The sequence below is a fragment of the Desmodus rotundus genome, chromosome 11 (genome assembly GCF_022682495.2).
Source record: "Desmodus rotundus isolate HL8 chromosome 11, HLdesRot8A.1, whole genome shotgun sequence".
NCBI classification, from domain to species: Eukaryota; Metazoa; Chordata; class Mammalia; order Chiroptera; family Phyllostomidae; genus Desmodus; species Desmodus rotundus.
Genome location: NC_071397.1, coordinates 39,982,186 through 40,008,941, shown reverse-complemented (window position 1 = coordinate 40,008,941; position 26,756 = coordinate 39,982,186). Strand labels below are relative to the sequence as shown.

Sequence of the window (26,756 nt, the reverse complement as noted above, 5' to 3'; positions counted from 1 at the left end):
ACTCCTTGAGGTTACTTGAAGAATCCGTCCCACAGAGTCTCTGACAGTGGCAGTACTTCCTCATAGCTGGCCGCTGCCATACAGTGGTGGGGAATGTCTTTGGTCTACTTATAATCATGACTTTAAGTTTTCACAGGCTTTTCACCCCTGTTTTAACAAATCAAGAGGTATTAAATGCCAAAAAACAGAGCCTAGAATCCTCTTCTTGCATCCATTTTGCCCCTTGTGAATGCAGTAACTCCTCTGTGCTTAGAGGTGAATTTTCTAGCGTCAGATCTTTCTCGTCTCATAACCTTTTCGCCTCCTTTCCAGCTCCTGTGTCTTCCCTTCCTTCACAGTTGATCTGGCCTCTTCCAGTTGTGCTCTTGGCTAGCTTCTCTAGTCATTACTTAGCCCACTGCAGGCCAGTCCCCATCCTTGCCCTCCACTGAAGTGAGTCCTGACACTCTGAATTCTGACTGCTCAGTCCCGTAGCTGTTATAAAGTGGGGATTCTTAACCCAGGCCTGGGCACTGGTGGGGGAGGGTGTAGTTATGCTGCAGTACCCTGTATTCCCCTCAATACAGTGTGCACATGTTACCTGCACATGCAATTAGTTTCTTGGCAGAGAATTCATAGCTTTTGTGAGATATTCAAAGGGGTCTGCAACTTGAAAAGAACTTTCAGAATTTATATTCTGAAATTTTTATTTTAGTTGATGTCTTGGTAGCTTTCCATACTGCGCCCTCCCTCTTTGTTTAAGCTTCTACTTCCTTGGCCGCTATTGCTTATTGGTCTTCTCTGTGGGTTCCTCTTCTGTCTCTTGATATGACCATTTCTCACTTCTTTCTTGCACTCTGCCTGGTGTCTGAATGGTCATCTTTACTGCCATAGCAGCTGTGTATATTCTTTTATTAACTTACTCATTCATCAAACATTTCTGAATGCTTGTTATTTACAACCCTCCAGTAGTCTATTTCACTGTGTATCACAACCCATAGTACGAAACCCATTTTGTATCAGGATGTGTGTATGTGTGCTTGTGTGTATAATTGAAATAAAAGTTTCAGTAAATAGTGCTTACCCGTAATATATGATATGCATTCGTCTGTTTCATTAGGAAATGAGGAAGTGCTGGTGTGTTTTAGTGGATTCCATGACCCGCTGAAGAGCTCAGCCTGTAGTTTGTAATGTGTTGGTCTGAGTGACGCCTCCACTCCGTGGCCCGCCCTTGCTCTGTATTCACTCTGCCCAAAACTGTTCCTTCTGCCATCCCTACAATGGTTGATATTTTCAGCACTTTGATTCTGTCTCTAGAACCATTATGTTTTTGCTGTTGTAGTTCAAAAATTTTTGAGTTTCTTTTTTTAAACTTTTCTTCATTTCTCTCTTCAGCTTAAGGGTATTTCAGGAAATGAAAGAAAGTTAATGGAGCTGCAGCACAGGGAGAATGGGGGAAGCTAGGGGAAGATATGATAAGGGAGGTAAGCACAGGCCAAGCCTTATAGGTCCTGGTAAAGATCTGGGTTTTATTCCAAATGCAGCAGGATTCCTTTAAACGATTTTGTGCATGAGAAATATGGTGATGTTTTCATTTTAAGCCAGTCATTCTGGCACTTGTATAGAGAGGGATAGGAAGGTTGTAAGAAAGAAAAACAGACCAGCTAGAGACTGTCCAAGAGTGATGATAGCAAGAGAAATGGAAAAATTTGAAATTAATTCAAAGGATTTTGTGATGTGATGAGGATAGAACAATAAAGAATGGCTTCTGTGTTTCTGGGTTTATCAGTGGAATAGATGGTTGTGCTTTTTATAGAGTAACTGTGTATAGTCGCTTAGTAAATGTTTATTTGGTAATTTTGATATTGGTAACAAAATTTGTTTCATCCTCTAATACGTGTTTTGGAGTAGTGTTTTCCCTCCTTAGACAGTTTCATTGAGTTGGTCTAAGCTCTTACCTACTTTTTTGAGTTTCTCTCATCTAATTCTTCTAAGCCAAAAGTTGGCTTCATAAAATGCCAGTTCTTTTGTAACTGCAGGGCTCAAGAACTTATTGAATAAAATGACGTCTTGCTTCCAGTGCAAACTCTGGTGCATGACTTTGAAGACCATGGACAGATTTAGTCATTGAACATTTATTAGATGCTGGTCCCTTTCTCCTCTTATTTGCTCATGGTACCTTTTTATGTGTGTATGTATGTGTATAGATTTTTGACTGTAAGCTCTTTGGTTTTTTTGGTGTTCTTTTTTGAAAAATTATTTGTGTGACATTTTTGAAGTTTATGATGAAGGTAACTTTCTCTGGCAGAGTTTAGTGTTTGCTTGTGCTGGGAGTACTACCTGGCTGGTTGATGACATGGTTCTTTGATGACAAGGTTCTTTTAGACCCGTGTGGTTATGGGGATTTGGGCTGGAAATAGATGGAGGCCTATGCTTGTGGTTATACTCATAGCTCTTCAGCCATGGGTTTTCTCCTCCGCTGTGCTGCGTTCCAAGACAGCTTTCCTGGGAGGGAACTTTTGACTCACTTTTGGTTCCCTTTTGACTCACTCTTACACTGAAGAATAGACCTTTGTGGCCTCAGCTTCATGAGGGTCTGGTCTTCTACTGGGTTCCCCATGTTAGAACAACGTGGACTTTTTTGCACTGAAAACATAGCTCAATTTCAAGTTTTGAGGAGTGCCCAGAGAATAAAACTTGTTTCATTGGCTCCAGTCTTGGAGTTCCTCTACTATATAGATTTTGGCCTATTTCCCCTGCAACTTGTTGGCACTGTAGTTCTTTTTTGAAAAAAAGTTTTTATCTAGCCTTTTGGTTGTTTGTAGGAGTGTCTATCTTAATTATGTAGTTTGCAATATTACTGGAAATACAACTCAACTACTACTTTCTATATTGCTCTGTTTTTATTATTCTCTATACTGAATTTTTTTTTTTTTTGCCACCAATAGTAGTTCATATTTCTTTTTAGAATTTAGCTTATGTCCAATGTGTATTTTCATTAATACCACCGAACAGTTACTTCTGACACTGTCTACCTGGAGGTAGTGCCCGATTCTACCTCAGTCCCGTAAGACTGCCATCCCCCCACCCACTTCACTTCCCAGTCTTCTGGGGTTCTGACCAGTCTGGAGGTTCCCACAATCCCCTCCTTGGGTATGATTAATTTGCTAAAGCAGCTCATAGAACACTGAAAAGCATTTTACTTCCTAGGTTACCAGTTTATTATAAAGGATTTAACTCAAGAATGGCTAGGATGGAAAGACGCCCACCAGCCTCTCTTTATCTTTAGCCCCTCCAGCCTCCCTCCCTGAAATTGGCAGGTGGGGGGGGGAGGGCTGAAAATGCCAACCGCTAATCCTGTGATTGGTTCCCCAGGCAAGAGCCCTTAGGTTACTTAGGGTCTTTCCAAAGTTCACCTTCACCTTTTTAACGCAACAAAAGACAACTTATTGCTCTTTGTTTAAGAAGTTCCAAGGGTTTAGAAGCATTGTCTGCAAAGGGGACAAAGACCAAATATATATTTCTTACTGTAAGTTACAGTACCACTGTGTGACATGCAATTCGTAATGACTTCAGTGGATAGTTGTGCTGTTAGAAACTTAGCATTTTGTGTTTTCTGAGATGTCTTTTGGCACCCTGTAATTCCTGTAGTACAAATCCGTTTAAACTTTTTTCCTCTTTATTAAGAAATGTGGTAAATTGTTTTTTGTATTTCTATGGCAGATTATGGCCTTGTAACGACACCCCAGCTGCACTACATGGTGTACTGTCGAAATACCAATGGCCAGTATGGAAAGGCAACCACAGACGGTTACTACCAGAAACTCTCTACAGCCTTTGTGGAGCTTACCAAACAGGTGAAAATTTGAATGTGATTGGAGTTTATTCAAGTAAATGAAATAACAGCAATTGAACAATTTATTATTGTAATTGCATAGTTTTTCTCTCCTTTTCCTTTTCCCAAAAATTCGGTGTATCTTTTTCTTTCCAGGGCTACTCAGGTCTGGCCCTTGTATCCTAACTATGTGTGGGAATTAACTCGGCAAGGTGTGTAACACAGTCTGAGATCTCTGGGGGAACAAACCTGGTGGTGTTCTTGTGGTAATAAGTATTCATTCAGCTGAATTTACTCTCAAGCAAGTCGGTGTTATTGGCATCACACTTGAGATATCTACTGTTCTGAAGATTTTCCTTGTTAAGGATATTGGCTTGCTAAACCTGGATGAGATTTGAGGAATATAATTCACGTGATCAACAAATATTGAGTGTATGTTTTTGTCAGGCATGGTAATCCAAAACAAAGCCCTTGCTCTCATAGACTTTATATTCTGAAGTGAGGATGGTAAGGAAGGGAGACCTACAATTAGAAAAAACAGACCCTGTTAGAACCATAAAAGTCAGCTTAAGACCAGCGAGCGCAGGAGATTAAGGAGACGGCACCACTGAATCCCACTGGCTTTCTACCATACAAGTTCATACCATAAACCCAGTAAGTCAGAACAGATCAATTTAAGAAGCAGAGGTTAACAAGAAGAGTCTCACAAACGATGGGAAGACAAAGAAACAATCCCCAAATGAAAGGAAAGGAGGAAGCCTCAGTAAGAACGCTAAATGAAATAGAGGCAAGTCAACTATCAGATACTGAGTTCAAAGCAATGGTTATCAGGAAGCTCACAGAGTTCACAGAGAACTACCAGAAACTACAGGGAAACTATAATAAACTCACTGCAAACTATATCAACATGAAAAAGGAAATAGAAACTATCAACAACGGCCAAGAGGAAATGAAGAATACAATTTCTGAACTGAAGAACACAGTAGAAGGAATCAAAAGCAGACTTGATGAAGCAGAGGATCGGATTAGCGAGCTGGAGGACGAAGTAGAAAAAAAACACCCAGAAGGAGCAAGAAAAGGAAAAGAGGCTCAGAAAGAATGAAGAGGGATTAAGGGAAATGCAGGACAACTTGAAATGTAACAATATCCGTATAATAGGGATACCAAAAGGAGAAGAAGACTAGCAAGGGATAGAAAACCTGTTTGAAAAAGTAATGATGGAAAATTTCCCTAATCTGATGAGAGAAAAAGTCACACAAATCCAGGAAACACACAGAGTCCCAATCAAGAGGATCCCAAAGAGGCCCACTGCAAGACACCCCATAATTAAAATGGCAAAATTCCAAGACAAAGAGAGGATCTTAAAGGCAGCAAGAGAGAAACAGGAGGTAACATACAAGGGAGCCCCAATAAGGTTAGCAACTGATTTCTCAATGGAAATGCTCCAAGCCAGAAGAGAATGGCAAAAAATATTCCAAGTAATGAGAACCAGAGGCCTGCAACCAAGACTACTTTACCCAGCAAGGCTCTCAATTAAGATAGAAGGCCAAATAAAGAGTTTGCCAGACAAAAGAAGTCTAAAAGAATACACTTCTGCCAAACCAGCTCAGCTAGAAATGCTAAAGGGACTGCTTTAAGGAAAGGAAGGAAAAGAGAGAGAGAGAGAGAAGAACACAGGTACAAAAATAAGGCAATGAATAAGTACCTATCAATAATAACCTTGAATGTAAATGAATTAAATGCTCCAATCAGAAGACATAGAATAGCTGAATGGATAAGAAAATACGACCCACACATATGCTGCCTACAAGACACCCACCTCAGGACAAAATACCTTCACAGACTGAAAGTGAGGGCTGGAAACAAATTTTCCAAGCAGCAGGAAAAAAAAGCAGGGGTAGCAATACTTATATCAGACAAAAGAGACTTCAAAAGAAGGGCCATAAAGAGAGACCCAGAAGGTCACTTCATAATACTCGAAGGAAGATTCCACCAAGAAGACATAAACATTGTAAATATATATGCACCCAACATAGGAGCACCCAAATACATAAAGAAAATCTTGGAGGACTTCAAGAAAGATATTGACAGCAACACAATTATAGTAGGGGACTTTAACACCCTACTGTCAAAAATGGACAGGTCTTCCAAACAAAATATCAAGAAGGATATTGTGTCACTAACAATACCCTAGATGAAATGGACTTAACTGATATATATATAGAGCTTTTCATTCCAAAGAAGCAAAATACACATTCTTTTCAAGTGTACATGGAACATTTTTTTTTATTTATTTTTATTTATTTTTATTTATTTTATTTTTTTTTTCATTTTTTTTAAAAATTGTTATTCAATTACAGATGTATGCCTTTTCTCCCCATCCCTCCACCCCACCCCAGGTGAACCCACCTCCTTCCCCCACCTCCACCCTCCCCCTTGGTTTTGTCCATGTGTCCTCTATAGTAGTTCCTGTGGAACATTTTCAAAGATAGACCACATGATAGGACGCAAAGCAAGCCTCAACAAATTCAAGAAAGTTGAAATCATATCAAGCATTTTCTCTGACCACAAGGGAGTGAAACTAGAAACCAACCCCAAAGGAAAAAACCCAAAACACTCAAAATCATGGAGACTGAATAGCATGCTATTAAACAATGAATGGGTCAAGAACGAGATTAGGGAAGAAATCAAAAACTTTCTGGAAACAAATGAAAATGAACTCACAACAACCCAAAACCTATGGGACACAGCAAAGGCAGTCCCGAGAGGGAAGTTCATAGCAATACAGACCCTCCTTAAAAAGATAGAAACATTTCAAACAAACAACCTAACCCTATGCCTACAAGAAGTCGAGGAACAACAACAAAGACAGCCCAGAGCAAGCAGAAGGAAGGAAATAACCAAGATCAGAGCAGAGATAAATGGCATAGAGACTAAAAGCACAATTCTAAGGATCAATGAATCCAGTAGCTGGTTCTTTGAGAAGATAAACAAAATCGACAAGCCCTTAAGCAGGCTCATCAAGAAAAAAAGAGAGAGGATCCAAATAAACACAATTAGAAATGAAAGTGGAGAGATTACAACTGATACCACAGAAATACAAAGGATAGTAAGAAATTACTACGAAGAACTGTATGCCAAGAAATTTGAAAACCTAGGTGAAATGGACACATTTCTAGAAAAATATAATCTTCCAAAACTGAATGAAGAAGAAGCAGAAAACCTGAACAGACCAATAACAGCAGACGAAATTGAAGCAGTCATCAAAAAACTCCCAAAACACAAAGCCCTGGACCAGATGGTTTCATAGGAGATTTCTACAGAGCACTTAAGAGAGAGCTAACTCCCATCCTCCACAGATTATTTCAAAAAAAATTGAAGAAGATGGAAGACCCCCAAACTCATTTTATGAAGCCAACAGCATCCTAATCCCCAAACCCGATAAAGACAGCACAAAGAAAGAAAACTTCAGGCCAATATCGCTGATGAACATAGACGCTAAAATTCTCAACAAAATATTGGCAAACCGCATCCAGCAATACATTAAAAAGATCATACACCGTGACCAAGTGGGATTCATCTCAGGGATGCAAGGATGGTACAATATTCGCAAATCAATAAACATAATACATCACATAAACAACAGCAAAGACAAAATTCTCATGATCATATCAATAGATGCAGAAAAAGCATTTGATAAGATACAGCACCCATTTCTGATAAAAACCCTCAGCAAAGTGGGAATAGAGGGAGCATTCCTCAACATAATAAAGGCCATATATGAGAGACCTACAGCCAACATCATACTCAATGGACAAAAACTTAGAGCTTTCCCATTAAGATCAGGAACAAGACAAGGATGCCCTCTCTCACCACTCCTATTCAACATAGTAGTGGAATTCCTAGCCATAGCAATCAGAGAAGAAAAAGAAAGAAAAGGCATCCAAATTGGAAAGGAGGAAATGAAACTGCCACTGTTTGCAGATGACATGATAGTATATATGGAAAATCCTATAGACTCCACCAAAAAACTACTTGACCTAATAAATGAATTTGACAAAACAGCTGCATACAAAGTCAATACTCAGAAATCAAAGGCATTCCTGTATACCAACAATGAAACAGCAGAAACAGAAATCAGGAAAAAAATCCCATTTGATATAGCAAAAAGACAAATAAAGTACCTAGGAATAAACCGAACCAAGGAGGTAAAAGACCTATATTCGGAGAACTACACAACACTGAAGAAAGAAATTAAGGAAGACACAAACAAATGGAAGCATGTACCATGCTCATGGATTGGAAGAATTCACATCATCAAAATGGCCATACTACCCAAAGCGATTTATAGATTCAATGCAATCCCTATTAAAGTACCCATGACATATTTCACAGGTATAGAACAAACATTTCAGAAATTTATATGGAACCATAAATGACCCTGAATAGCTGCAGCAATTTTGAGAAAGAAGAAGAAAGCAGGAGGGATCACAATACCTGATATCAAACTGTATTACAAGGACACTGTAATCAAAACAGCCTGGTACTGGCATAAAAACAGGAATATAGACCAATGGAACAGAACAGAGAGCCCAGAAATAAACCCAAGTCTCTATGGTCAATTAATATTTGACAAAGGAGGCAGTAGCATAAAATGGAGCAAAAACAGCCTCTTCAACAGATGGTGTTGGGAGATCTGGACAGCTACGTGCAAAAAAACGAAAGTAGATCACCAACTTACGCCATACAGAAAAATGAACTCAACATGGATAAAAGACTTAAATATAAGTCGTAACATCATAAAAGTCCTAGAGGAAAACATTGGTAGGAAAATCTCAGACATTCCACGCAGCAACATCCTCACAGACACGTTCCCTAAAGCAAGGGACATAGAGGAAAGAATAAACAAATGGGACCTCATCAAAATAAAAAGCTCCTGCAGGGCTAAATGAAACAGCATTAGAATACAAAGAGAACCAACAGTATGGGAAAACATATTTGCCAATGATACCTCAGACAAGGGCCTGATCTCCAAAATATATAAAGAACTCACATGACTCCACTCCAGGAAGACAAACAGCCCAATTAAAAAATTTGCAAAGGACTTGAACAGACACTTCTCCAAGGAGGACATACAGAGGGCCCAGAGACATATGAAGAGATGCTCAGCATCACTAGCCATCAGAGAGATGCAAATTAAAACCACAATGAGCTACCATCTCACACCAGTCAGAGTGGCCAACATAAACAAATCCACAAACAAATGTTGGAGAGGATGCGGAGAAAAGGGACCCCTAGTGCACTGATGGTGGGAATGCAGGCTGGTGAGGCCACTGTGGAAAACAGTATGGAATTTCCTCAGAAAACTAAAAATGCAACCGCCCTTTGACCCAGCAATTCCTCTGCTGGGATTATACCCTAAGAACCCTGAAACACCAATCCAAAAGAACCTATGCACCCCAATGTTCATAGCAGCACAATTTACAATAGCCAAGTACTGGAAGCAACCTAAGTGCCCATCAGCAAATGAGGGGATCAAAAAAGTATGGTATATTTACACAATGGAATTCTACGCAGCAGAGAGAAAGAAGAAGCTTATACCCTTTGCAGTGGCATGGATGCAACTGCAGAGCATGATGCTGAGTGAAATAAACCAGGTGGTGAGGGACAAATACCATATGATCTCTCCTTTAACTAGAACATAATCAACGAAAGCAAAAAGCAAACAAAATATAACCAGAGACATTGAAGTTAAGAAGAGTCTAACAATAACCAGAGGGGAGTGGGGAGAGGATAGTGAGGAGAGGGGATTACAGGAACTACTATAAAGGACACATGGACAAAATCAAGGGGGAGGGTGGAGGTGGGGGAGGGAGGGGGGTTCACCTGGGGTGGGGTGGAGGGATGGGGAGAAAAGGCATACAACTGTAATTGAATAACAAAAAAAAATTAAAACAAACAAACAAACAAACAAAATGCCCAGTGGTATTGTATGCTGTGAAGAGAATTAGAGATGCTTTTACTGCTCATTCTATCTATAACATTACTTTTAAGGGACCTTGCTTAATTGAGGCTAATGCTAATCAAACTTGAGCAAAAAAAAAAAAAAAAAAAAATCTGAGATGTTCTAAATTACAGTGTCGAGAGAGGAAGAGAGACAGAACAGTTAGCTTGTTAATAGCTGTGGACCAGCTAACAGACTGCTCACATTCCAGTGTGTCTGTTGGAACTTCGGTTTAAGTTCCAGGTGTTATGTCTGTGATTATTCTATAGAGAGAATATCCAGGAGTCTTCCAACCCCAGGAGGCCTCTGCTGCTTTTTTTTATCTATGGACTTCCCAGACCTGCTTGCAACCTATCCAGGGGCGCAAACACTTCTTGTATGGAGTCTGCATGTATCCCAGAACTGCCCCGCTTCACCTTCTCCTGGCCCCTTTGTCTACAACTAGTGTAAATCCTCTCAGAACAATTTACGTCTTCTTCCCCTGTGTGTGATGTATAAAAACACTTGCAAAACTGTGAGATGATGGTAGTTGTGTTTGTCTTCTCTGTCTAGCTACGCTGCTGGGGTTTTAGACTCAAGGCCCCAAGACTCATTGTCCCTTTTTTATCTGTCAATGGCTTTCAGCATGAAAGTTAATTTTTTATTTAACATGCTCCATTTCCACCAGTCGTTCAATCATGAAACTGTTCCAATATCAAAGTGTTCAAAAATGTATTTAAAAATTTTACTGTGATGTTTATGATTTTCACCTGAACGTGTGCACTCTGTTGTTTCTTGGCTTAAACTAGATGGAGGATTTTTACATGTACATGTACATGCTTTATACTTCTAGAACTTGAACTTTTTAGTTGCCTTTAGAACTTGAAATTTTTCTTCCCTATGTCTTTCGTTCCAAGGCTTCCTGCAGTGGAGATGGGTATCGGTCTCTCAAGGTTGACTGTGCGAACGGCATAGGGGCCCTGAAGCTGGGGGAAATGGAGCACTACTTCTCCCAGGGGCTCTCGCTTCAGCTGTTTAATGTTGGGACTGAAGGGAGACTCAATCATTTATGTGGGGCTGACTTTGTGAAAAGTCATCAGAAACCTCCACAAGGTATGTAAAAAAATTTGTTTCTGGAGCTTTGAAACCAGCCTCATTTACAAACAGAAGTGGCTGAATGAGTGAAGAATGGTGTAGCTGGTCTTTGGTAGGCCACGCTTAGACATCTGGGCATGTTTGCACTTATCAGTGCCATTCCCACGTGGACTGCTCTGCTTGTAGGCCGCAGGGCTCCTCAACAACATGGGGGAAGTCTGGTGGGAAAGCACAGTCAGAATTTGGTATTCTGGAGGACTTGCTAACATGCAGATTCCTGGACTGTGCCTCAGGGTTTCTGATTCTGTGGGTGTGGGTAGAGCTTGTGTAGCATAGGAATTTGCATCTCTCTCACATGCCCAGGCTCTTTTGGTACTGCTGGTCTGCGGACCACACTTTGAGAATCACTGACCTAAAGGACAGCAATAGTCAAGTAGCATTGTTTTTCATTTTAGAATTAGATGCACTATAGAAAGAGAATCCAACTGCTGAATTGTAATTGTTCCCCAAATCAGCGTTTTCCACAGTGGGCATGTTAGGAGGCAGACAGACTGTTCTTCGGAGTGTGGTTGTAATAAGAGGTGTTCTGTATTTAGTTACATTATAGATCCAAAATTGTTAGCCTGTCTTGCAGACGTGTTTTGTTTGGTCTGTTGTATGTGTCTGTGTTTAATTGCATTAGTTACCACCATTTAAAATGCTTTGATTTTACTTAAATTTTGGACTCTGGCTTCTGTTTTCCAAAATTAGATGTCCATTCTCACATTAACTGGCTGCAGTGGAGCAGCCCCGGCCCCTTAGGCAGGACCTGCGCCCTTCAGCCCTCCACAGATCTCTCAGTGCCTCTCCCTGATGGCATTTTCTGCCTCACTGTAGTAAGTGTTTAATCTTCGGTTTAATTAACCAGTTTTAGGCTCCTTTTCCTTGAATTGCCAGGTTTGACTGTTACTTCACTGACAGTTCAGTTCTCTGTCCCTGCTCTATCTATTCTCTAAATCATAAGCTTTTTTTTCTCTTGCCATAGGCACTGGGGCTACAGTATGAATGAAACCATAAGCCATGGCTTTCATAAGGCTTATGTTGTACCCTGTAGCCAGTCTTACAGTCATATTCCCGACAAGTCTCTCATTGGTTATAATTCTGTGTTTTTCTTACCGGTGTTTCTCGTTATTTGTGGTGTGAGCAAATAAAAATCACTCCTATCCAAATTAAATTAAAGCACATACTTCATCTATTAGTGATTATTTTTTATATATAAAGGACATCATAGGACTAGATAAAGTGCATTCAGAAATACCTGTAGTTTTGAAAAAACTGTATGGGAACATATCTTGCCAAACTAGCTGGCATAAAATAGAATTTTATTTTAGCATTATGTCAAGTTTCATAGATTTTGAATGCTTCTTTTTCAGTTAGCTGTGAAAGAATTTACCTTGTAAAAACTACCAATAAGCCTGCATACTATTTGAATATTAAGACACTGGTTTTTATTTGGAAGGATAAGTTTAAATACTTCTTGAATAATCATAGTGGACATGCTTACATATAACATGTAAGGACAGTGATCATACTTCAGTAAAAAAAATTGTACCTTGTAACTAGTATAAGGGAAAAACCTAAAACTTTTTATATTGAGTTGTATTCCCTTTTTTAGACTGAAATGCACTTTTAATTATTCTATGTGCTAGGAATGGAAATGAAGTCCAGTGAAAGATGCTGCTCCTTTGATGGAGATGCAGACAGAATTGTTTACTACTACTGTGATGCAGACGGCCACTTTCACCTCATCGACGGAGACAAGATAGCAGCACTCATTAGTAGTTTCCTTAAAGAGCTCTTGCTGGAGGTATGGTGGAGGGTGACTGACTGCCCTTTAAAGCAGGACTTAGGATGAGGTAGTTCTGTGGCAGTCAGTTGAATGTCTCAAAGGCGCAATTTTTGAGAAATTCCTATATTTGTGGCTGGAAGATATAGAAAAAAATGGTAATTCCAGTCATTTAAACTTTGGGGAACTGGTTTAAGAATCTGAAGTTACTCTTTTCTTTGAGTCATTTATTGAGTCATTTATTGCATAATTTTTCATTGAGTCATTTATTGTATAAACCAAAGCACTGCTGAAGTTGTGGATAACTTTGTCATCCTTTAGAACTTTGCTTTTGTAATGTATTTACTTGTTTTTGCAGTATTTCCATTGCTTTTATGTATTTATTTATTTTATTGATTGGTGTCTTTACTTTTGATGCAATATCATTATTCTTTTTGTCTAGATTGGAGAAAATTTGAATATTGGTGTTGTACAAACTGCATATGCTAATGGAAGTTCAACACGGTTTCTTGAAGAAGTTATGAAGGTACTGAACCATTTCCATTTTCTGGTAGTTTCTTAATTCTATTGTAAGACATTTCTGTGAGGGAAATAATACCCTCATAAAAGTAAATAAGTTGTGCATAAAGCTGAACTTTTGTCCATGTAAGGTAAATAGAAATCAAAAGAAAAAATTGAACTGTCCCTGATGCAAAAAGAGACTTTCTGTTAGCAGTCTCTTAGCAGATTGCCTGTGACGCATATCACAAGTCTGACTCAGTGCCTATTCAGTAATACAGCCGGTTTCTCATCTCACTCTCCTTCTGTGGAGAAGCTTTCTGGGTTGGCAGTTTCCGGTTCTGATTATTTCCCCAGTGTCTGCCAGATGGCCACCGTCTGGACCACACCGCTCTAATGAAGCGTTAGAGCGCTCAGGGCCAAAATGGGTCTGTTCGCCTGTACTCTGTTTCTCACTAGCTACTGTAATATTTTCCAGCTTTTGTGTATGCCTCTTTAAGTTCCTGCATTTTGCTAGTTATTTTTGCCTTTCCATTCATTTTAAAGCAGGAATGTCAAAGCCAGATTCCTGTAGTATCTGGGTAGGTGACGTGAATGAGGACTGTGGAAGAAGGCCTTGAGAAATGAATTGTTCTCACGCATGAGTCTAGCGAAAGGAAGGGCAAGAAGGAAAGAGTTGTTCACCCTGACATGACTGGCAAGCTGGCACGCAGGCTTATCTTGGAGGCACGTGGTCAAGAACTGAACAATCTTGCTTGTTCCCTGAAATTCGCTAGAGGCAGGGAACGGCCTTGGTTATGTATACAATTGAGCCTAAACTTGCTGGGAGTGTATGCGATTTATAACAGTTGCTTTTTGCTTTGAATGCATTGCTATCGCCCTCATTCTTTTCCTGCTCAATAAATATGATGAGAAAATCCAGCTCGGGGCTGTTCAGCCTGATGCTGCTGAGTCCTCTGCTTCTCATCTTATCAACCAGAGCAGCCACCTGTCTTTGTTCGCCACTGTTCACACTGCAACAGCGGACAGCAGGTAGATAGGGCCTGGGAGGAGTGTGCCCAAGCCAGCTGCTCTTACCTTAATTTAAGCCAGATTCTTCGAGAGGAGCTAAAAACATGACTGTTTATGTGAATTTCCTACTTACGAAATCTTGGCAACTGTTTTAAAATTGAAAAGAAATAGTGGCTAGGCACAATAAAACGGATCTGGAGGCTGGAGTTTGTGACCTGATTTAAGGGTTGGACAAAAGCAGGTTTACAGTTGTGAGTACATACAACAAAAGTTCATTGTATTATTTATTATTATATTACTTTCCATATGAATGACTAAGCCTCCTTTTGTCCCACCCTGTGTGTGGTTACAATAAGGTTACTCAAGGGACTCCCATACGGGGCCCAGTTGTCTGCCTTTCATGGGGATTTTTCAGTACTTAGGGTTGTTTTAGTATTTTAATTACAATTTTGTGTCTTAAAAATTTCTTCTAGGTAAGATACCTTGTTTAAGAAACTGAGTATGTCAGAACTGATACTTAATAAGAATTTTCTAATGGATTACGTACTTTTAGCCCTAGCAGTTTCTTAGGTTTCTTAAATCCAGTCAAATGTCGATCTTATTTGATCTGGATCTCTTTTTTTGCAGTTTTGTACTATCAGTTTTTTCTTAACCATTTTTATCAAATCTGTTAAAGACTTTCTGTATTCACTGTTGCTAATCCAGCCACCATAAAACTTCTTACTGGGATTAGTCCTGGAAAACTCGTAATAGACCGTCTAAACTGCGGGGTCAACGAGCAGTGGCCTGTAGGCCAAATCCAACCTGCCTCCTGTTTGTCAGGATTCATGGGTATGCAGCCATCTCATTGGGTTCTGTATTGTTTGTGGCTGCTCTCTCAGTACAGGGACAGAGTTGAGCAATTGTAACAAAGACCATGTGGCCTGCAAAGCCTAACGTATTTGTCTGGCCCTTGATAGTAAAAGCTTGCAGACCCCTACTCTAAGCCCCTCTCCAGGCTGGAGCCAAGCTGAGCTTCCTAAAGCAGATCCTGTCACTCCTCCACTTGCAGTCTTGCGTGAATTTATAAGGAGACTGTCATCTCTCTCACCTTCCTTTTCCCTCGTCTTTGTGCATCTAAGTGCCTTCTTTTCCCCATGGTAACCACTCTGGTTTTCATTGCTTTGTCTTCCTTATTAGATTAAGCTCCAGGTTTTGTTCCCTATTAATATTCCTGGATGGTTGGTACACAATAAATCGCTGATTGAATAACTGTCCTGTTTTTAAAAATGTCTTATAGGTACCAGTCTATTGTACTAAAACTGGTGTAAAACATTTGCACCACAAGGCTCAAGAATTTGATGTTGGAGTTTATTTTGAAGCAAATGGGCATGGCACAGTAAGTTCTCTTAAATAATTACAGCTTTAGCTGGCACTCTTTATGGTGGGAATTCTATATCTGGATAATGATAGGTAATATTTTACTTTGTTGAAATGATTGGGATGGTGGTAGAATTTGATTATTTGGTTAACTTAGTATGTTTTTATGTGCAGTGAAAGTGGGTGTCTTTTAGATTGCTGTGATTTTTTTGAGTGTGGAGAAATAATGCTAATTTGTTCTTACAGTATAGTTTCCTATAAAAATCTACTTCTTAATTTTTTATGAGCAGATTGTATATAGATCATTTAAAATATTTTTTGTCAACTGGCCATAGGTGGTAAAGTAGAGTAGGTGTGGTAAATTGAAAAGTGTTGGATAGCTGGAGAATTAAGTTATAAACAACTGGAAATGAGTTTAAAGTAATTAGCAATAAGCATATATATATATATTTTTTACAGTGTCCTTAGCAATGTTTTAAAAAGTTTTTTGAGATATAACTCATCTATCACAAAATTTACAATTTGAAGGTGTATTAAGTGGTTGCTAGTATATTCATAAGGTTCATAATTTTTCTTTAAATGTTTTATACCTCACCTTATTTCATACATGGAATTGAGGTGGCCAACACAAATAGTTATCCAGGTCAAATAAGTTTCCTCATTAATTTCAAAATTGGCTTCTAGAGGCAATGAATGTAAGTAGAAGAAAAATACCTTCTTAGAAAATACAAGTAAAATAAACTTCAGTGATCTCATGCAGGGGTTGGAAAATGAACATAAAGGGCAGATAGTAAATATTTTGGGCTTGGAGACTATAAATGTCTCTGTTGCAACTGGTCAGCTCTGCTGGCGTAGGGTGAATCAGTGGGTGTGGCTGTGTTTTCAGTCAGGCAAGTGACCAGCCTGCACCTTAGTTTACCAACAAGCAACTATTTCAGCAAGTGGCTGAACATGATATGCTACCCCTCCTTAGCACTGGGCATCTGAGGGCACTTAAACCATGGGCAAGGTATTTCAAAATGCATGATATATAATAAATATTCACAGCACTATTTGCCATATGTGATAAATATGAGGACTCTTTCTACTTTTGCCTAGCTTTTATCCTTAACTTTAGGACATAAAAATATACTAGCTGCAATGAATTATGTTCTTCAAGGTAAAATGGATAGAGGTAGGCTTACAGCACCTGGCTGCACAGAGCTGGTTTACCTGTCTCAGAGACTGCCATAATGAGCCCACATATGTGAGCACCTTTGCTGAGGTGGTATTTTCTTTGTAATCAGCTCTTCAAAAAAATTTTTTATCCTCATCCGAGGATATTTTTTCATTGCTTTTAGAGAGAGAAAGAAATAGCAGTGCGAAAGAGAACCATTGATTGGTTGGCTTCTGTACATGCCCTGACTGGGAACTGAACCCACAACTCTCGTTGCGGGATGATGCTCCAACCGACTGAGCCACACCAGCAAGGGCAGCTCTTTGAATTTTGATAACCAGTTTTATAATCCATAAAGGAACTTTTTTCCTACCAATATTTTTTGGGGTCTGCTTTGATCTTATATTAATTTTGTGCCTTATAAGGTTACCATTGTTTTTCCCCTTAATTTTCCCAGCTTCTTTGAGAGTTTCAAAAGTGGTTTGGCTAGTATGATAGTACTTATGACTGGGTCTGCGGTAGTGCTTTGTGGTTTTTGTACCCTTTCACTGCAGGTACTGTTTAGTAAAGCTGCTGAAATGAAGATAAAACGACTAGCAAAAGAATCAGAAGATGAGAAAAGGAAAGCTGCTAAGATGCTTGAAAATGTCATTGATTTATTTAACCAGGTAGGACTGATCGGGTGGTGGGCTCTTCGTTACTTATTCAGAAGGTGGACAAAATAGTGGGCTGCATAAAAAAATTAAAGTGGTGCTTCTTCACAGCAGTGGTGCATACTGTTGAGATTCACACTGACATGTCAATGACAGAACATCTGTGTGCTTCATTCACCCTACGTGTTTTGATGAGGATTTTCTAGTATAATGAGTAGCTTCCACCTAGATACACTAGATTCAGCTACTGAGTATATATATTTGACTAAACATGTTTTCTTAAAACGTATTTCCTCAAGGAAATTCAGGAAAAATAATTGGTTGTCTCACATCGGTCAGATTGTTGGGACTCGAATGTAGCTGAGGGCAATGGAAGAGCAAGCAAAAGCACAGGACATGGCAAAGTGGTGGAAGTAACACTGAGCATCTTGTACATTTTGGGCACTTTATGTACCTTGTCATGTAATCCCTGCATTAACACAGGGAAAAGGGTTATTATTTTCACTTCGTAAATGAAGAAAAAAGGGTTTATAGCTACTAAGTGGCAAATATGGCTTCAACTTCAGGTGTGTTACATGAAAGCTCATATTCCTTCACTGCGTTGCACGGTGCCTTCTGTCATGGTGTAGTAATCTTGTAAGGAATCTAGTTATAAAGAAAAAAAATTGAGTCATAGAATGTTAATGCTGGAACCTTAAGAGTTATCCAGTCTAATTTCATTTTATAGCTAAGGAGGAAGATTAAAGGCAAGTTTCTCAAGAGCTAATTTCAGTTCAGTTCTCATTAGTGTTCATATTTATATTTATCCCCACCAGCTAATAATGTTGCATGGAGGGAGGAGGATGCACAGGAGGCGAAGATTGGTTTTCTAAGCCAGGCTCACATCTTAGCTTCCCTTGTCTCAGAGCAGTCTCTCCCATTGTCTCCCCATCCTGTAGGCAGCCGGTGATGCTATTTCTGACATGCTGGTGATCGAGGCCATCTTGGCTGTAAAAGGCTTGACTGTGCAGCAGTGGGACGCTCTCTACACGGATCTTCCCAACAGACAGCTCAAAGTTAAGGTGGGAGCAAGATCTTAAAATTACTATTCTAAAAGTTGAAAGCTGTTATTTCAAATCTCACTTTATAGAAATATTTCCCATCTGTCATATTTCATGCCATATGTACATATTACATAGAAAATAATGCCTTATATTATCTAACTATATTTTCTTATATCTTTAAAAATTACAGAGGAGCTCTTAACCATTCTATTGTTTGAGAAGTATTTGGTTTACAAACTTTGAATAATGACACGTCATTTTAAAATTTTTATTATGAAAAATTTTAAAAACATACAAATAGAACAAAATAATGAGCCCCTATATACCCAGATTCAACAGATTTTTATTGTCCTAAACATTCTCCACATCCCCATATTATTTTGAAGTAAGTCCAGGATAGCCTATCATTTTTAGTGAAAATATTTCCTCTATTATTCTTGGTTCACAGAGTACTTCCTGAGGCTAGATGCTGAGTAGAAACCTGTGGGTTCAAAGGGAGAAAGTTTTTTAAAGGCATTTTAGATAAATGGCTAATTGATTTCTATATAGATTTATACCGGTTTACACATTCATCAACAGATTTGTGAGAGATATAAAATCCAGAGTTCACAGAGATGGCTGATGATTCAGATTAGTTTTTGGCATATTTAGGAGATTCTCATCATGATCCTCTTACATAATAGGTAATTTTTTAAAAAAGGGTAAGTGGCAACCTAAGGTAATTTCATTAATGACTTAAGTCATACAGTATTTACTGGTCATTATTTTAGTGGTAAGTGTAAGAAAGTCTGTGGAAATGTTATTTCTTTTTGCTAAAGGTAATTCCTAATAGACTGAAGAAACAAACTATATACATATGTTGAACTTGATAGCCTGACATTGGCAGACGTGAAAATAAATAATAAAATTTTACAATTTTAATGCAGTTTCATGGTACACTTAATACGGAACTTCACCTCTGTGTTGTATTTGTGGTATAATAAACTGAAATGTAGCTCTGCTGTTGTTAAAATGAAACGGCCATAGTCCTTTGGTGGGAATTATGGTGAACAGCTTTAAGCTTCTAAAAGGGAGTGAAATATAATAAGAAATATGAAATGCTTTGGCATAGGTTGCAGACAGGCAAGTTATTAGCACCACTGATGCTGAAAGGCAAACAGTCACACCCCCAGGACTACAGGAGGCAATCAACAACCTGGTGAAGAAGTACAAGCTTTCCCGCGCGTTCGTCCGACCCTCTGGTACTGAAGATGTAGTCCGAGTGTATGCAGAAGCAGACTCTCAAGTAAGCTGGTACAGTTCTACTGGAAAAATGTGCAATGAGAGTCTAATAACAACATAGGTAGTGGGGGGGAGGTGGTAGGAGATGAAAACTATTTTAATAGTGTTGAAATCTCACATGATAAATAAGGATTTAATGTCTTTCATACTTGTTTACAGAGCCTTTAGGTTCATTTTAAGACTACAAAATTATTTTTGTCAGTAGTTACATAGTTGAACAAAATTATATCCACTTAGTTTATTTCCCTAAATATTTTTCTTTTGGTTTGCTCTACACTTCCTGAAAGTGTCATAATTCTAATTGTGGAATGAGTAACTAGTAGGTACTTAGTCTGACTCGTTACACTTACATAGCCTGAAATAGATTATCCAGTTTTTCTTCTATAAAAACATAATCCTTTTGCTGTATGAAAACAACCAAATTGGAGGTTCATTTCTAAATCAAATGGTGTCATCATCCATGCTGCCTGAAATTCATCTTTGTCTCTGGACTCTCAATTTGCTTTTCAAAATACTTCCTGTAAATGGCAGTTGTGCTCTGTGCTACTGCTGTTTCTGTGATAGGGCAAGACTTTGTGGTCTAGAGATTTACAGTTTGCCCTCTCAATACAGTCTTTTCCATCACCATAAACCCTTGATAAAAAAGTTTGCATAGCAGAGGGAAAATAGAGTAGATTGAATAGGGACTCAGGAGGAGACATTTTCAATTAATTTATACTGTAGCTGGCAGTTTTTTTGCAGAAGCCTTAGGCCATCCCAGAATGTAGTAAGTAAATATACAGGGTCTGGCACAAATAATGCCCCTTTTTTATTATAAAATCTTTTATTACAGAATCATAAGCTTGTGATTCTGTAACATAACACTATCACACTCAAGCACACCATATGACATTTTAGGTGAAATGTTCAAATTGCTGTCTCTCTCATTAGAGACATTCACGTACCCTTTCTGCCGGACCCTGTATTTATTCACTATATAGTGGATGAGGAAAGGATATCCAGGGCCTTGAGAGTAACTTACTCTTAGGATAATTGTGGCCTTGTTGCCTTCAAAGACTAGGTTTCATTACATTTATTCAGTTTTGAAATAATTTTATTATTTGATTAAGAACTTACCTTACCAAAGAAGACTTTGACTTGTTTTCCATTTATTTAAGGGTCTTGGAATTTGCTACTGAAAGATGAAAAAAACGTTTTCATCTTAATATGTTAGTGAAACAATCAGGAGGCTCCCTCCCCTTCCCTCAAAGGTGCAAGTAACATGGTAGATGCTGTCCCTCCCATCTAATCAATTTTCATGTAATTTTCAGGAAAGTGCGGATAGCCTTGCCTATGAAGTGAGCTTGGCAGTATTTCAGCTGGCTGGAGGAGTTGGAGAACGTCCCCAACCAGGTTTCTGAAGACAATTTTTGTATCTTGAGAAACTGGATTTTAAAAAGTCTTTACTGCTATTGTGACAGGTTCAAACACATTTGTAATCCTGTTTACTGCACCTTACTGGATTGTTTCTAGATCTGATTATTTTTCTTAAACGCTATCAGAATAATTCTTTAGAAACCGCTAAGCCTTACACTTGTTAAGTTTCATTTTTTTTAAAAAAATGAATTTATCTCTAGTTTCAGTCTGAGTAAAATACTGGCACTTACATGTATGATTCAATCATTAACTTTATAATATATGCTGGGAAAAATTCACGAGGGCTGCCGGAAAATTAAATCTTATTTATTACCAACACCTTGGGAGGTCTTTTCTATTGCCATCACCTAACCAGGATGTCGTTTTGCAGTTTTCACCATTGTTGATATGGGTGGAGAGAGTGGAGAAGACTTTGTACAACCGATTTTTCCACAGCAATGTCTTCAGAATGATTCTTAAATGACCTACCTCTGAAATTACCATCCCCAGGAAGTCAGGTGTGACTGTGGAGGCTTTGCATCTCTGTCCTGAGGTGGAGATGCTCCTGCTACACTTACAAGGATGCAGGTTCCAGGCGTCAGTTATTCTTTACTCTTAGTGAAGATATGTGGGCAGAAACTAATTGTGATACATTACCAATCCTTTGACAGAGAAGTGACACCATTCTGACACTAAAATCTGGTTAATAACAAGTAAACAAAATACCCCAACCAAACTAAATTAAGCGAAGCTTGAAACCAATAGAAAAAAATGTGCAGTGTGTATTTTGCAGGTTTAGGACAACTGAGGACGATAAAACAATGGACTATATATGTATATATAGGTCTCTCTTAGGCACCATAATCAGTATGAGCCAACTATTTAAACGTGATTCAGGCCACACTCAGACATTTGCTCTTATTTACAAATATTTAAATTAAATACAACCTGAAATATGTTTTGTTACATACAAAAAAAAAACAACTATACAACTCAGAGAAATGTTTGTTTTAAATGATTACATTTACACTAAATGGAACCACTTGTGGCACTCAAGTTTTTATCACCCCTTCCAGAAAATCTTTTTCTACCATCTCTTCTATTTTTTGCCTGGCTTTGCTGGAAAATGGTTTGTGATTTTCCAGTTTCATGTCCTTGTTAGGGAAGGTATTTGAGTAGAGGATGGGGCTCCCTGAGTGTCCTGCACATCGGCTGGTAACCTTGCTGTTGAAGACTTGGCTGAGCACATTGAAGAACGGCAGGAGCTGCTCAATACTGCGCACGGTACAGAGGGTGAGCAGCAAGTGCCCTGGCTCCCAACCCAACGTTCTCCCTGAGTTGTCTTCCTCTGGATTTTTCTGCAGAGAACAAAATGGGAATTGTCATTAATAGATAATGTAGTACAGGGGTGTCAAACTCATTTTCACCAGGGGCCACATCAGCCTTGCAGTTGCCTTCAGAGGGCTGAATGTAATTTTAGGACTGTATAAATGTAACTACTCCTTAACAGTTAAGTGAGAGTTTGGTGCTGCTGCCGGGTAGAAACAAGGTGCTGGGCCGGATTCGACCTGCGGGACTTGAGTTTGCCATCTGTGATGTATTACATGAGAACACTTCAAAGGGTATAAACATCAGCAGTCAGTTAAATACAAATGATGACACTGCATCTTCATTCCAGACAATTCTTTCTTCTGAGGCCTGGTGCCAGTTATTAAATGAATATAGAGGGGTCTAACACTTAGTATAAGGAAGCTTGGCATAATTGGTTCGGGATAAGGAGAGTCAAATATTACAAGCTTATTTTGTGCTTTGCATATACTCAAAAAGCTCCCAGATTTCTGGACTCCCACTAATGTAACCAAGGACTGGGTCACAAAATGACTACAAGAGAAGAAGCCTGGAAGAGACAAAGGGTTACACATTTCATCATTAGTAAATCAATTAATTCCTTTTCACCAAATGGCTTACACTTGCTATAAGATTGTAGGAGGGCCCAAAGTGAATAATTATTGTCAGCAAAGAGAAAGGAAAGGAGATGCTATCTGTTTCTGTGTTGTGCTACACAACGTGGGGAGGAAAGCTGAAATGGAGTAACTGGGTTAGTGTCCTGGCTCTGCCATTTATTTACTATGGAGTATTCTTGGGCAAGATACAGAAAGGTCTGTCACTTATAAAATGGGGAAATCTACCTTGCAGCAGTAAAGTCAAATGAGAATGTATGTGAAAATCCTGTCAACTGAATGAACACAAGGCAGTTAATACTGAGAAGCTTGTTTGAGAAGCCAACTAAATAAACACAGTTGTTAGACATTAGTCTATCTGGAAAAACTTGTAAGAACCAAAGATGACTTCTGGTTAAGATGGAGGCATAGGTAATAAACACGCCTCACCTCCTCACACAACTACAGCAAAAATTACAACTAGACTATAAAACAAATATCACCCAGATTTGTCAGAAAATCAAGCAGTATGGAAGTCTGAAAACCAAAGATTTGAAGAAGCCATGTTTAGCCAGATGGATGCCTTTTCTACAACAGGCCAAGTAACTAAGATGGAGTCCAACAGCTCTATTTAATGCACAGAAATAAACACAGGGAGACTGCCAAATGGAGGAGACAAAGAAATATGGCCCAAATGAAAGAATAAAACAAAACCCCAGAAGAAGTGCTAAATGAAATGGAGATAAACCTATCAGATGCCGAGTTCAAAACACTAGTTACTGGGATGCTCAAAGAACTCACTGGGTACTGCAACAGAATAAAAAAAGACCCAAGGAGAAATGAAGGTTTCATTAAGTGAAATAAAGAAACATCTATAGGGAACCAACAGTGGAGAGGATGAAGTTGAGAATCAACGATTTGGAACATAAGGAAGAAAAAAAGCATTCAATCAGAACAGCAAGAGGAAGAAAAGAATTAAAAAAGTGAGGATAGAATAAGGAGCCGCTGGAACATCTCCAAACGTACCAGCATCCAAATCATAGGGGTGCCAGAAGGAGAAGAGGGAAAGCAGGAAACTGAAAACTTAATTGAAAAAATAATGAAAGAAATCTTCCCTAATTTGGTGGAGGAAATACATATACAAATCCAGGAAGCACAGAGTCCCAAACAGTCTGGATCCAAAGAGAACCAACCACACTAAGACACATCATAATTAAAATACCAAATTTAAAAGATAAAGAGAATCTTAAAAGCACCTAGAGAAAAGCAGAGAGTTACCAACAAAGGAGTTCCCATAAGACTGTCAGCTGATTTCTCAAAAGAAACTTTGCAGGCTAGAAGGGACTGGCAGGAAGTATTCAAAGTGATGAAAAGCAAGGACCTACAACCTAGATTACTCTATCCAGCAAATCTATCATTTGGAATTGAAAGGCAGATAAAATGCTTCCCAGACAAGGTAAAACTAAAGGAATTCATTATCACCAAGCCATTATATGAAATATAGGGAACTATACAGGGTCTGGCAGAAGTAACGCCTGTTTGAGTTTGGTTGGTAGGGTAATAATATGGGGGTAATAATTTATAGTTTTAATTTGAACATTTCATGTAAAATGTCATATGGTGTGCTTGAGTGTGATATGTTACAGGATTACATTCTTATGATTTTGTTATAAAAGATTTTGTAATAAAAAAGGGATATTATTTGTGCCAGACCCTGTATAAGAAAAAGAAGATCAAACTGAACATTAAAATAGCACAAATTCACAACTATCAGCCACTGAATCTAAAAAACTGAGCAAACAAGCAGAACAGGAACAGAATCACAGAAATAGAGATCATTTGGAGGGTTATCATCTGGGAGAGGTAAAGAGGAGAATTGGGGAAAAGGTGCAGGGATTAAGAAGTACAAATTTGTAGGTACAAAATAGACAGGGGGATGTTAAGAACAGTATAGGAAAGGAGAAGTCAAAGAACTTATATGCACGACCCATGGACATGAACTAAGGGGAAAAATGGGGGCACCGGGCAGAGGGGGACAAAGGGGGGAAATTGGGACAACTAATACATAATCAATAAGATATATTTAAAAAAAACTAAAGATGTTTGAACTTGAGCAGACTCAGATATGAAAACACAGAGTAGAGATAATGAAAACAATAAACTGGATAAAAAAAGGAAAAGAAACCAAGTGGAAGTTAGGAAGCATAATTATAATCTGTCATATTGGTTACAAATGGAGTTTGCCTTCTAAGATCAGACGTTACCAAGACACTTATCGTTTACATAGTAACTTAATATCACTATTTTCCTAGTGGAGAAAGGAGATGCAAAATCCAGCTTATTTTCTTTTGTGTGCTCACAGATTTGTTTGCTTATTCAAAAAATCCTGAGAAGGGAAAATAAATTGAAGTTAAAACAGAAGACTAGGGAGTAACAAGAAAAGATCATCTAATTCTTTAGGGCCAAAAACCCCAGCTATCTCTTATTTATTATGTTAGCAGTTATTTAACCTCCACTCTTAATTATAGGGTACAGAAAACCATCCTCCTTTCTCTTAACTGTCATACTTGCTTTAATGACAGTCTTGGGATTGACATTCACATCACAGACTCCCATTAATTGGCTGACTGTACCATCTTTAGTTCCCTAAATCAAACTGCAATTCAGAGGGAATTAAAAGGCATGCAACATTATCCTGAAGTAAAATGAGTAATATATTGAACCCTCTACATAACTATTTTCCAATGTAAGAGAACTAAGGTTTATGTTCTTGTCCAGATGTACCTTTAAGAAGAGGGATTTTTACTGATCTCTTGACCAAGAAGAATGACTGCTTTTAATATTCTGCTTTTCTTATTCAGAACCACCTCCCTCAATAATAAATAAAATAAAAAAGTCAAACATGTTTCCATACAAACAATTTCTCCTTTCACTTTAACAATCTATACTTAAAGCAAGACTTCCTTCCTCTTTACCTCTCTTGTACTTGCTGAAATTCAGACCTGGGTTTGTGTGTCAATATTTGGTCCCGATGTGGCAACTTTTGCTGCCATATCACAAGCATCAAAAAGCCACCCTCACCTGATGCTTGGTCATCTCCAATCCCTCCAAAATCACTGTCTTAAAGTCCTCCTCGTCCTGCGGAAGGAAAGAGGAGAACTCATAGCCTTTGTTCCGTGAAAAGTATGTTTGGCCATGAAGACCTTGTTTATAGTGTTTTGGGGAAATGCCTTTCAATCAAAACTGTTTTCTTATTCTGTGGGACAAGCTTTAGACAAGACTGTCATGTTTATTCCTTAGATAAGGGAGGAGTCTTATAAAAAATGCTCATTACTAGTGAGGTGCAGGGATGACAGTGTACATGTGCTTGGGGTCATATATAATTCCCTTGTTTCTGGATTTGCTATCATGAATATTTTTTCAAACCCTGTGATATCAAAATGAAAGTACTTAAGTCCTATCCTAAACTCTACCCAACTTTCATCTTCATTTTTGTCCTTTCAAATTCCTTATATCCATAAAGTACTTTTTAATCACATTCCTCCATTCCATTTTCTACAGTTTGTGGAATGCAGTTAAGAGCTGCTGCCTGAATAGGGGACCCCAGAAAACTGGAAAATTTCTGAGCACTCAAAGCACATTCTGAAAACTAGGACTCAAAAGACAACCCAGATTATCCCCAAACTGTACAATTTATTTTTCA

The 26,756-nt window shown here is 38.6% G+C and overlaps 2 protein-coding genes across 8 annotated transcripts in view; one reads left to right on the top strand and one right to left on the bottom strand.

The window, feature by feature from the left end:
- The window catches only part of PGM3 (phosphoglucomutase 3), a 28,746-nt gene extending 7,002 nt beyond the window's left edge, over nucleotides 1-21,744 (top strand). For all 3 annotated transcript variants that reach the window (XM_024576622.4, XM_024576620.4, XM_024576621.4), the window contains exons 5-13: nucleotides 3,703-3,836; nucleotides 10,715-10,910; nucleotides 12,581-12,738; nucleotides 13,160-13,243; nucleotides 15,506-15,604; nucleotides 17,296-17,409; nucleotides 18,333-18,455; nucleotides 19,549-19,722; nucleotides 21,029-21,744. In XM_024576622.4, coding sequence (XP_024432390.1) covers nucleotides 3,703-3,836; nucleotides 10,715-10,910; nucleotides 12,581-12,738; nucleotides 13,160-13,243; nucleotides 15,506-15,604; nucleotides 17,296-17,409; nucleotides 18,333-18,455; nucleotides 19,549-19,722; nucleotides 21,029-21,118 — 1,172 coding nt within the window. In that variant the 3' untranslated portion in view covers nucleotides 21,119-21,744. The remainder of the gene's footprint in view (nucleotides 1-3,702; nucleotides 3,837-10,714; nucleotides 10,911-12,580; nucleotides 12,739-13,159; nucleotides 13,244-15,505; nucleotides 15,605-17,295; nucleotides 17,410-18,332; nucleotides 18,456-19,548; nucleotides 19,723-21,028) is intronic.
- Nucleotides 21,745-21,878: 134 nt separating this feature from the next.
- The window catches only part of DOP1A (DOP1 leucine zipper like protein A), a 136,128-nt gene continuing 131,250 nt past the window's right edge, over nucleotides 21,879-26,756 (bottom strand). For 4 of the 5 annotated variants that reach the window (XM_053913892.2, XM_053913890.2, XM_053913891.1 and 1 more), the window contains 2 exons: nucleotides 26,135-26,191; nucleotides 21,879-22,471 (listed from right to left, as the gene is read on the bottom strand). In XM_053913892.2, coding sequence (XP_053769867.1) covers nucleotides 22,166-22,471; nucleotides 26,135-26,191 — 363 coding nt within the window. In that variant the 3' untranslated portion in view covers nucleotides 21,879-22,165. The remainder of the gene's footprint in view (nucleotides 22,472-26,134; nucleotides 26,192-26,756) is intronic. The other variant, XM_045184844.3, reaches the window with a different exon arrangement.